The sequence below is a fragment of the Schistocerca gregaria genome, chromosome 7 (genome assembly GCF_023897955.1).
Source record: "Schistocerca gregaria isolate iqSchGreg1 chromosome 7, iqSchGreg1.2, whole genome shotgun sequence".
Classification (NCBI taxonomy): Eukaryota; Metazoa; Arthropoda; class Insecta; order Orthoptera; family Acrididae; genus Schistocerca; species Schistocerca gregaria.
Window position 1 is genome coordinate 194,461,833 of NC_064926.1, and position 12,517 is coordinate 194,474,349.

Genomic DNA, 12,517 nt, shown 5'->3' on the forward strand with positions numbered 1-12,517 from the left:
CGCTATCTGTCACACATTTTGTGTTACTGGACAAATGATCAAACATTGTTGTTGCTACATATTCAACTCCTTTCTGTGCCACTGGTAGGTTTAACAATAGGTAAGAAAGGTAATTTTTACGTCTATTGTTATACGCATGGACATCATTGTTCTTCTCAAATTGTGAAGGATTATTTATAACGAATTTCATTAGGGAATATATGTATTGTGACGGATCAGTTAAAACGCCTAGCTCCTTGAAGAGGTACCTACATGACGTCTGTGGGTGAACACCACGCATTATTCTTACTGGTCGCTCTTGTGCAGTCAATACTTTCTTTCTAAGTGATGACTCCTCCCCCATGAACCATAGACATTGCCGTTGGTGGGGAGGCTTGCGTGCCGCAGCAATACAGACAGCCGTACCGTAGATGCAACAACAATGGAGAGGTATCTGTTGAGAGGCCAGACAAACGTATGGTTCCTGAAGAGGTGCAGCAGCCTTTTCAGTAGTTGCAGGGGCAACAGTCTGGATGATTGACTGATCTGGCCTTGTAACACTAACCAAAAAGGGCCTTGCTATGCTGGTACTGCGAACGGCTGAAAGCAAGGGGAAACTACGGCCGTAATTTTTCCCGAGGGTATGCAGCTTTACTGTATGGATGAATGATGATGGCGTCCTCTTGGGTAAAATATTCCGGAGGTAAAATAGCCCCCATTCGGATCACTGGGCGGGGACTACTCAGGAGGACGTCGTTATCAGGAGAAAGAAAACTGGCGTTCTACGGATCGGGGCGTGGAATGTCAGATCCCTTAATCGGGCAGGTAGGTTAGAAAATTTAAAAAAGGGAAAAGGATAGGTTAAAGTTGGAAATAGTGGGAAATAATGAAGTTCGGTGGCAGGAGGAACAAGAGTTTTGGTCAGGTGAATACAGGGTTATAAATATAAAATCAAATAGGGGTAATGCAGGAGTAGGTTTAATAATGAATAGGAAAATAGGAATGCGTGAAAGCTATTACAAAGAGCACAGTGAACGCATTGTTGTGGCCAAGATAGACACGAAGCCAATGCCTACGACGGTAGTACAAGTCTATATGCCAACTAGCTCTGCAGGAGACGAAGAAATTGAAGAAATGTTGATGAGATAACAGAAATTATTCAGATACTGAAGGGAGACGAAAATTTAATAGTCATGGGTGACTGGACTTCGATAGTAGGAAAAGGAAGAGAAAGAAACGTAGTAGGTGAATATGGATTGGGGGTAAGAAATGATAGAGAAAGCCACCTGGTGGAATTTTGCACAGAGCACAACTTAATCATAGCTAACACTTGGTTCAAGAATTATAAAAGAAGATTGTATACATGGAAGAAGCCTGTAGATACTGACAGATTTCAGATATATTATATAATGGTAAGACAGAGATTTAGGAACCAGGTTTTAAATTGTAAGACATTTCCAGGGGCAGGTGTGGACTCTGACCACAATCTGTTTATTATGAACTGTAGATTAAAACTGAAGAAACTGCAAAAAGGTGGGAATTTAAGGAGATGGGACCTGGATAAACTGAAAGAACCAGAGGTTGTACACAGTTTCAGGGAGAGCATAAGGGAACAATTGACAAGAATGGGGGAAAGTAATACAGTAGAAGAATAATGGGTAGCTTTGAGGGAAGAATTAGTGAAGGCAGCAGAGGATCGAGTAGGTAAAAAGACGAGGGATAGTAGAAATCCTTGGGTGACAGTAGAAATATTGAATTTAATTGAAGAAAGGAGAAAACATAAAAATGCAGTAAATGAAGCAGGCAAAAAGGAATACAAACGTCTCAAAAATGAGATCGACAGGAAGTGCAAAATGGCTAAGCAGGGATGGCTAGAGGACAAATGTAAGGATGTAGAGGCTTTCTCACTAGGGGTAAGATAGATCCTGCCTACAGCAAAATTAAAGAGACCTTTGGAAAAAAGAGAACCACTTGTATGAACATCAAGAACTCAGATGGAAACCCAGTTCTAAGCAAAGAAGGGAAGGCAGAAAGGTGGAAGGAGTATATAGAGGGTCTATAAAAAGGCGATGTACTTGAGGGCAATGTTATAGAAATGGAAGAGGATGTATATGAAGATGTAATGGGATATATGATAGTGCGTGAAAAGTTTGACAGAGCAATGAAAGACCTAAGTGGAAACAAGGCCCCAGGAGTAGACAACGTTTCATTAGAACTACTGACAGCCTTGGGAGAGCCAGCGCTGACGAAACTCTACCATCTTGTGAGCAAGATGTATGAGACAGGCGAAATACACTCAGACTTAACGAATAATATAATAATTCCGATCCCAAAGAAAGCAGGCGTTGACAGATGTGAAAATTACCGAACTATCAGTTTAATAAGTCCCGGCTGGAAAATACTAACACGAATTCTTTACAGACTAATGGAAAAACTGGTAGAAGCTGACGTCAGGGAAGATCAGATTAGATTAGATTAGATTAGATTAGATTAATACTTGTTCCATAGATCATGAATACGACACTTCGTAATGATGTGGAACGTGTCAGGTTAATAAAAGATGTCTGTACAAGAAATTACATTACACAAAATATTGCATGACACTAATGATTAATTTTTTTTACTTAGTTTATATCTAAAAATTCAGCCAATGAGTAGAAGGAGTTGTCATCTAGAAGTTCTTTTAATTTATTTTTAAATGTTAGTTGGCTGTCTGTCAGGCTTTTGATGCTGTTTGGTAGGTGCCCAAAGACTTTTGTGGCAGCATAATTTACCCCTTTCTGTGCCAAAGTCAGATTTAACCCTGCATAGTGAAGATCATCCTTTCTCCTGGTGTTATAGGTATGCACACTGCCATTACTTTTGAATTGGGTTGGATTATTATCAACAAATTTCATAAGGGAATATATATACTGTGAGGTTACTGTGAGGATCCCTAGATCCTTAAATAGATGTCTGCAGGATGACTGTGGGTGGGCTCCAGCAATTATTCTGATTACACGTTTTTGTGCAATGAATACTTTTCTACTCAACGATGAATTACCCCAGAATATGATGCCATACGAAAGCAGTGAATGAAAGTAGGCATAGTAAGCTAATTTACTGAGATTCTTATCACCAAAATTTGCAATAACCCTAATAGCATACGTAGCTGAACTCAGACGTTTCAGCAGACCATCAATGTGTTGCTTCCAGTTTAACCTCTCATCAATGGACACACCTAAAAATTTTGAAAATTCTACCTTAGCTACAGACTTCTGTTCAAATTCTATATTTATTACTGGAGTTGTGCCATTTACTGTACGGAACTGTATATACTGTGTTTTATCAAAATTTAAAGAGAGTCCGTTTGCTGAGAACCACTTAATAATTTTGTGAAAAACATCATTTACAATTACATCACTTAGTTCTTGGTTTTTGGATGTTATTACTATACTTGTATCATCAGCAAAAAGAACTAACTTTGCATCTTCATCATTGTGGAATGGTAAGTCATTAATGTATATCAAGAACAGTAAAGGACCTAAGACCGAACCCTGTGGGACCCCGTGCTTGATAGCACCCCAGTTTGAGGAATCAGCTGTTGTTTTAACATTACACGAACCACTTATTTCAACTTTCTGCATTCTTCCAGTTAAGTATGAATTAAACCATTTGTGCACTGCCCCACTCAAACCATAATGATTTAGCTTATCTAAAAGAATTCCACAGACAGCTGACTTTTTCGTACTGTACAGCCGCTGGTCGCAGGTTCATACATTAGTCGTTGAATGATTGCATTACTGTGCAGGCATCTGTCTTCTTGAGTTGGTACATTTTAGAAACATTTGCCCATTCACCAAACAATGGAAACACCGACGTATTCAAAGTATATCTTTGCAGCTCATCAGTATTTTCACCTAAAACCATTCCCATTTCATGTTCACCGACCGCCCCTTTCATTTTCTCTAAAGCGTTCTGATAAAGCGGGTGTACGCCACATTTTATCAGAGAGCTCTCATCCGGTTTTGATCTTTGTGAGTATGATTTGAACGCAGGATTCTTTATCTTATGGTCTGGAATTCCTGTCTGGATTAATGCAATAGCAAGATCCGCACTAAACTCATTCAATGAGCGCTGCTTTCCAGATTCTGAAGTGAAGGCGTGTATCAGAATTGTTACATAGGTTTCGGCTTGCGAAGTTCAACGTACTTTAAAAATTTGTTGTTCTGCATGTGCTGGTTTATTCTGTTTCTTTTATTCTTGTCATCTATTACAAAATTTACATCGCAGACGGCACATAGCAGAATGATGCCATCAGTTTCGACAAACTAAATCTTGGTTTCTTGTGAAAGTGCAGACAACTTCTCTTTCTTAACCTACGACATGATTTTGTTGTGAAAAATCCGTTCTGGTAAAATACTAACAAGGACAACAAGAGAAAACACAGTCGATAGATAGGACCCGTTAAATTTATGCCAGGTCAAACCGATTTAGGTTTCTACTGTTGCAACATCATTGTTTAAATTTTTTTGATTTCCCAGCGGCAGGTTGACCATTGTTGGTGAGTCTGACTATTTTTGCTAAGGTTGTCCATTGTTGCTGGGGGTATGGATGATTACCGGCGTTCTCCATAAACTATATTTTCATATTTATTGACCATTGTGGATTCTGCTTAAATAAAATATAAATCACGTTCAAGAAAAGAAAAAAAAAGATTCTGTCTAAGCTACTAAAACCACAGATAAAAATGGGGGATTGGGGAGAAGATGCTTAAGCGTTGAGCACCGAGCGAGGACGACGGTTCAATCCCGCGTCCGGCCATCCTGATTTAGTTTTTTCCCTGGTTTCCCTAAATCTCCTCAGGCAAATGCTGGGATGGTTCCTTTGAAAAGGGCACAGCCGACTTCCTTCCCCATCTTTCCCTAATCCGATGAGACCGATGATCTCGCTGTCTGGTCTCCTACAACCCCATCCGCCCCGCCCGCAAAAAAAAAAAAAAAAAAAAAAAAAAAAAAAAAAAAAAAAAAAACAACGTTGAGCAGGAGAGGAAAAGTACAAAATATAGTTATCTCACAAATAGTCAGAAAAGTGCAACAAACTACTTATTCATGTTCCCAAAAACATATATTCTCCTATCTGTGTGAAAATAGCTATCTTTTTGAAAGGTTCTGCACCTTGTAATCCTATCTTTAGTTATTATCAGAGAATCAGTAGTTTTACTCCGAAATACGAGTATTGGGACCGCTGTCGAAAGCTCGAGAATTTTATTAATAACGACGCTTGCTCAGAATTACAGATTAAAAATAGTCTCTTCCCCTTCCCTTCACAATTACTGTGTCTCTTTCATGTCCTTGAAATACAGTCTTGGTTTCTGTACAAGTTATATATAATCTTTCGCTTCTTGTATTGTACCGATGATAGCCTCAGAATTTCGAATGGTGTATTTTAGTCAAATTTTTGATGTTTAAGGAAGCTGTTGGATTATGGCTGCAATGGAGTGTGTAGTGTATTAGACTGTAGTTTGGTGTTTCTTGCACTGTTTCAGTGTGAGGTGCACGGGTGGTGTGAAGAACTACACTATCAAGCCGAGGGTCGTCCTGCCGGAGGACTACGTCAAAGGTGAGTGGCTCTCATACTGCTCTAAGCCGAAGAGAAAGTTGTTCAGCCAATCGCTACAAACAGCGACAAAGGAGATATCTCAAGGAAAATGCGCCTAACCCTTTATAACATTAGGAAACTTTAAAAAACTCCGTTTACTGTTGTTAAAACCTGGTGATTCTCTCTCTTTCCAAGCATTAATCCCGACTTGCGGCATCTGCTGTTTTGCTACATCTCCTGCGTTTCTCCTTATCGTTGACATCTTCTGGTCTTAAGCCAACAACGTACATGTCTCCCCTGACGTTGTCGGTCCATCCCTTTGCCGGTCTTCCTCGTGGTCTTGTTCCTCCTAGGTTGATGTGGAGCGCTGTTTTTGCGACTTAGTTGTCTTGCTTTCTCATGACGTGGCTGTACGAGCGGAGACGGCCTTCCCTCATTTTGTCGGTGATCGGCGCGACACCAAACCTATGCCGGGCGCCTGTGCGTTTTACGTGGTCACATCATGTCAGCCCCATGGACCATCGAAGCATCTCCATCTCCACGGTGTGTAACATGTGCTCCAGTTGTTTCGTCATAGAGCGAAACTCAGTCCCATACATTGCTGCCTGACCTACCGTGGCCTTATATACTTTTGCCTTTAGATACTGAGGCATCTTTTTATCGCAGTGGACTCTAGTGACCTGTCTCCACATGAGCCAAGCTGCATTCACCCTAATCCGAGTATCAAGAGGTGTCGCAGTCTGAGGTGACGACAGACCCTAGGTACTTAAAATGCGTGGTCTTCTGCAGGTCTTCTACTTAAAACCTGGTCATTATTTCATCTTTATCAAAGCTAGAATTGAAATCGTTCAACGCTGAACAGGCTTCAACAGAAACCCTTACCGTTGTTACATAATTGCATCGTTCAGTAGTTTCAAGGCCAAAGGAGGAAAAGAGGTATACCTTTTGTACTCTGAAGGCGGTCTGCAATCTCCAGGTGATATTTACATGGTTGAGTGAATATGCAATCTGACCGCTTTAATCACTACGACAGCAGGATCGTTGTTGTGACTGACAATTCGCAATTTTTTCAGAAAACTACATCTTTTATTTATGTACATTTACAAGGTTGATGTCTGAACAACAAAAGAAAGGTAACAATAACGATGCCAGTAAAAGTCTCCTAATTGAGGCAAACAAAAGTTCACTTCTAATTTTCCACAAATGTTCGCGGTAACACACGGGCACTAGTAGAGTCCAATTCAGAGACGAAGACGTAATCTTCAGCGGTCGAAGTCACGAGGTAGGCATCCGGAGTGAACTGAACTTCGGAGCTGGTTCTAGCCCCTAAATAGATGTCTCCAGCCAATGAGATTTTGGCGTAGTGATACTTCCTGCAGGCCGTGGCTGGAGCTCCCCCTGCAGGAAGCAGTGTTCGGAATGTCTGTTTCCATTATCTTGTATGTAAATAGCCGGTGTTTACCATAGTGCCTTTGGTATGTCTTGTACATAGACAACCTCGTCCTCTCTGGTGTAATATGGGTTGCCGGCCCTCAGGGGCTACCTTGGCTCTGGCATAACAATCGCAGTCCTAACAATTCGTAAATAAGGAAAAGGGTTTCGAAACACAACCTAACGAGGTAGCAAAATGTACACTCATGTCCCAGGCGACAAGATTCATGTTCGAAAGAACGGACATTACGCATTCATATAATGGATACGCCTCGATTTGCTGTGACTCAATAATCATCAGGGCTAGATGCACACTTACGCTCGACACCCAGCGGGAATCTAAAATTAAGGAGCAGGAAGGACATGGGCGACAACTGTGGATCAATGGTGACGCTAGAAGGGAATGTAAGTCGGCTGGGGAGCTTGCCGAGATAGTCCGCGCATTTGCGATGTACTCTGTGTCCGCGCGGCGCAGTGGTTCATATAGCCGCCTAGTACGTCCGAGATCCCACATTTGAGTTCCGGTACGACAAGCATTTTTACTCGTCACCGCCAATCCCGCATAAAGTCCCGATGCAGCTGATATCATCAGTTGCTTTCCTTTCTAAGCCCTCCACCTTCAGTGTACATAATGTGACATCATTTATCGACGTTTTTTTACTTGACACGATGCATTATATTACACGACATGGGTGCTAATACCAGCAAGTAATAAAAGCGAGGATATATCAATGCTTTTTACGAGGGTCGTCCATAAAATAAGTTCCGTTTCTATCCGCGGCAGCGCTACGATCGCAGTTCCGAGCATGCGCGGCAGTTACTTTGACTCAAGGAGAAGACATGTACACCATTTTCAGATCTCTGCTGCCGACGTGTGCTTTTTAGTGCTTCTTTATAATGTCAGCCGTAATTGCAAATGCCGCCACGTGTGAAATCAGATCTGTGATGCGTTTCCTAAATGCAAAGAAAGTTAAACCAAAGGAAATTCATCGGCAAATCTGCGAGATTTACGGACAAAATCCTATGAGTGATTCAATGGTTAGAAGATGAGTCAGACTGCTCAATGAAGGACGTGATCAAGTGCACGATGAAGAACGAAGTGGACGCCCGTCTGTGGTTACTGATGAACTGGTTCACACAACTGAAGAGAAGGCTAAGCACAACCGTAAGTTTACACTTAGTGCCCTTCCTATGGAAGTTCCGCAAATCGCACGATAACTAATTCATGACATTGTTACTGAAAAACTGAAATTTCGATAACTTTGCTCACGTTGGGTACCCAAAATTCTTTCTGAACAACACAAAAACAACGGATGGGCAGTGCACTTCAGTTTACGACACGTTGCAATGAAGAAGGCAATGGTTTCCTTTCTTGGATAGTCACGGGGTATGAAACTTGGGTATCATACAACACCCCTGAAACAAAACAGCAATCAGTGGAATGGAGGCACACTTCATCCCCAACGAAGGTTAAGCTTCAGAAATGATTCGAATAGCTCTGAGTACTATGGGACTTAACATCTGAAGTCATCAGTCCCGTAGAACTTATAACTACTTAAACCTAGCTAACCTAAGGACATCACATTCGAACCTGCGACCGTAGGGGTCGCGCGGTTCCAGACTGAAGCGCCTAGTACCGCTCGGCCACACCGGACGGCGAAGGTTAAGCCTAAGCAAATCTTGACCCCTCGAAAAGTCATGTGCACAGTTTTTATTTTTATATTGCTTATTGATTTCTTACCACGAGGCCAAACAATCCAGGCACATCGTTACTGCGAGACCATTAAGAAATTGCGCCGCACAATACAGAACAAGCGCCGATGATTACTGTCAAAAGGTGTTGCTTTTTTCCACGATAATGCCCTACCTCACACGGCGAATGTGACAAGACAACTCTTAAGGGAATTTCACGGGGAAGCGTTTGATCCTCCGTACAGCCTGGACCTCGCTCCTAGCGAGTTTCATTTCTTCTTACACCTTAAATCTATCCTTGGTGGTCAAAAGTTCAACGATGATGACGAGCTAAGAGAATATGTTACCACATGGTTGAATACACAGGCGCCAACTTTCTATGATGAAGGAATACAAAAACTTGTGCCACGCTATGACAAATGCCTACAAAATTTCGGAAGCTATGTAAAAAAGCAATTTAGCAGTTGTAGATTTTTGTACAATAAATATTTTTTCTGTATCTGTACACGTTTGTTTTATGTAACCAAAAGGAAATTACTTTGTGAACATAACTCGTATTTAAATGTTTTTGAAGCTTCCAGTTGAGTCGAAAAATTGTTCCCTTGTTTTAGATCCCTTATCCTGCCCGGGTTACATTCACCATTTTTTGTGCAGTGATGGGAGCAGTTTTCATTTGCTATTGTACAGTATATTACCTGTTTTTCTCCATAACTTACTACGATTTTTCTCAGAATTTAGAGTATCTTGCACCATTTTACATTGTCCATCTCTTTTTATAAGTCGACAAATGCAATGAACGTGTCTCCGTCATTAAGCGCAACGCCAGGACTGATCTCCATCTAACAGCTCCTCAGTTTTCTGTACCATTCTTCTGAATATTATTAGTGTTAGCGACATGGTTGGCTGAAGAGTTAAGCGACTGTGCGATATTTTTCGAACCGATCTGCAGTGGCTACGGCTTTGTCGCAGTGGTACCACAGGCTCCCGTCAGATCACCGAAGTTAAGGTCTGTCGAGCTTGGCTAGCACTTGGATGAGTCACTGGCCGAGTCTGCCGAGAGCCTTTGGCAAAGGGGGTGCATTTAGCCCTTGTGATGCCAATTGAGGAGCTACTTGACTGAGAAGTAGCGGATCCTGTCACGGAAACTGACAACGGACGAGAGAGCAGTGTGCTGACCACATGTCGCTCCATATCCGCATGCGGTGACACCTAAGGGGTGAGGATGTCACGGCGGCCGGTCGGTACCGTTGGGCCTTCAAGCCGGTTCGGATGGTGTTCATCTGCACTTACCAACTTTGGGACAGTGTAGATGGTATTTTTCCAAACGTCTGATTGTCTGTCTCCAGTCTCATAGATTCTACACACCAAGTTAAATAGTCGTAATTTTGGAGGGTTATTATCTATAACTTCTGCCATATTTAATCGAAAGTCTTCCAAAGCTTTATTGAAATCTGACTCTGATAATAAATCTCCTATGTCTTCCATATCAATTCCCATTTCTTCTTCTATCACATCATCGGAATGTTCTATCCCACTTCTTCCTCCCCCCCCCCCCCTCCCCCTTCCCCCCTTTCCACGCCGTAGGAACCTTCAATGTACTCTTTCCACCTATCCGCTCTCTCCCGTCCGTTTAACAGGGGAATTCCCGTTGCCCTCTTAATGTTCACTTCCTTGCTTTTAAATTCACCGAAGGTTATTGTAACTTTTCTACATATTGAATGAGTCCTTCTGATACCATTTTCTTTCCAGCTTCTTCACATTTTTCCAGCAACCATTACGCCTTGTCTTTCTGCATTTCCTATTTCATTTACGTGATTATTGTTTTCCCCTGAACATTTTTGTGCCTCGTCCTTTTGACGATCAGTTTAAGTATTTCTTCTGTTTGCCAAGATTTATTACCACTTACCTACCTACTATGTTTTTTTGTCCAACTACCGTGATTGCCATTTTTAGCGATGTCTAGTCATCATAAACTGAACTACCTTCTGTGGTATTCGTTGTCGGAGTATCTAGTGATTTAGGTAACTTGAAATGCATCTCAGCGTACCTCAGTACTTCAGTATCCGAACTCGTTCCACAATAATTCTTGCGGACTCTCTCGGTCTCAGTCTGCTTTTCATCGTTACTAAATTGTGATAGGAGTCTGTATCTCCCCCTGGATACGACTTACCATCGAATATCTCATTTCGGAATCTCTGTCTCATCATTCTGTAATCCAGCTGGAACCTTCCAGTATATTCAGGCCATTTCCAAGTATACTTCCTCCTCTTGTGATTTTTGAGCAATGTATTCGCTATTACGAACCTAAATTTATTGCACAACTCAATTAGTCTAGGTCCTTTCTCATTCTTTCTACCAAGCCCACATTCTCCTGTAATTGTAACATCTGTTTCTTCCTGCTCGAAGGGTGAGAAGTTGTCGTACCCTGTTTGCTCCTCCGCCTTTTTTGACAACGCCCTCGGCATAATGAGGTTGACTCTTATGCTGGAAGTCTTCGGTCGCCATTGCTGCTGATTTTTATTCAAAGATTGTGAAAACTTGAAAAGATAACACGAAGTCTAGGCTCACACCTAAGCTCCTTCGACAGGCAGTGATGGTCAGTCGTGGTTCAAGGAGGCCAGAAATGCAAATCCTTACCCGTCACGAGTTTCATTTTCTCGTCCTGATTTAGAGATGATTACAATTTCCCCAGCTTGATTTATGTGAATAGCATACACAATTTGATATGCTTATAAGTTTTCTCAAGGGAAACTTTGTTCGTCTGTTTCAGAGATCCGTCCGCCTTCACGCAAAGGCCAACCTGTCAGTGTGGAATTCAGCATTTACGTAGTAGATATCAACTCTATAAACGTCGAAGACATGGATTTTCGGTAAGCATTTTTTCAGTCTGCGTATAGCAGCTACTAAATCTTGAAAGGTGCCTATTGGTCAGCACTTCCGTTTCTTCGTAGTATATTTTTGCCTTTCTGTGTGGCCGGCCGGAGTGGCCGAGCGGTTCTAGGCGCTACAGTCTGGAACCGCGGGACCGCTACGGTCGCAGGTTCGAATCCTGCCTCGGGCATGGATGTGTGTGATGTTCTTAGGTTAGTTAGGTTTAAGTAGTTCTACGTTCTAGGGGACTGATGACCATAGAAGTTAAGTCCCATAGTGCTCAGAGCCATTTGAATCATTTTTGAACCTTTCTGTGTGTATCGATATTTATATTGGCTACTAAGTATACGCCCGTGTGTCCGAACGGAAGTTAAAAGTACCTTTGCATATATCGCTTAATAGGGTTCCGTATCTCAGTTGGTCAAAAACCGAACCTTTATAGGCTCACTTTGTCAATAAATACGTTTTTCCTAGCCAAGAAGTCAAATATACAGGGTGATTATAATTAAACTTTCAAACCGCTGTAAAAATAACACCACTATCAGAATGACGTCAAACTGCAACGGAATATTATCAGAGAAGGGGAAAACATATGACAGAAGAAAAATAGATAGTTACAAAATGTAGCAATAGATGGCACTGTAAGCATCATAATTTAATAGCGGTCGATTACAAATGAGCCAAAGGCCTTGCCGCAGTGGTAACATCGGTTCCCGTCAGATCACCGATGTTGAGCGCTGTTGAGCTGGGCAAGCATTTGGATGGGTGACCATCCGGTCTGGTCAGCGCTGTTGGCAAACGGGCTGCACTCAGCCCTTGTGAGACAAACTGAGGAGCTACTTGATTGGGAAGTAGCGGCTCCGGTCACGAAAACTGACAACGGCCAGAAAAGCGGTGTGTTGACCACATGCCCCTCCATTTCCACATCCAGTAATGCCTGTGGGCTAAGGATGGAACGGCGGCC

The 12,517-nt window shown here is 42.1% G+C and overlaps 1 protein-coding gene across 7 annotated transcripts in view; it reads left to right on the forward strand.

Annotated features, from left to right (window-relative positions):
* Positions 1-12,517, forward strand: part of LOC126282049 (glycine receptor subunit alpha-3) — a 692,635-nt gene that overhangs the window by 333,115 nt on the left and 347,003 nt on the right. For 6 of the 7 annotated variants that reach the window (XM_049981474.1, XM_049981479.1, XM_049981476.1 and 3 more), the window contains exons 3-4: positions 5,507-5,580; positions 11,453-11,552. In XM_049981474.1, the coding sequence (XP_049837431.1) occupies positions 5,507-5,580; positions 11,453-11,552 (174 nt within the window). The remainder of the gene's footprint in view (positions 1-5,506; positions 5,581-11,452; positions 11,553-12,517) is intronic. The other variant, XM_049981478.1, reaches the window with a different exon arrangement.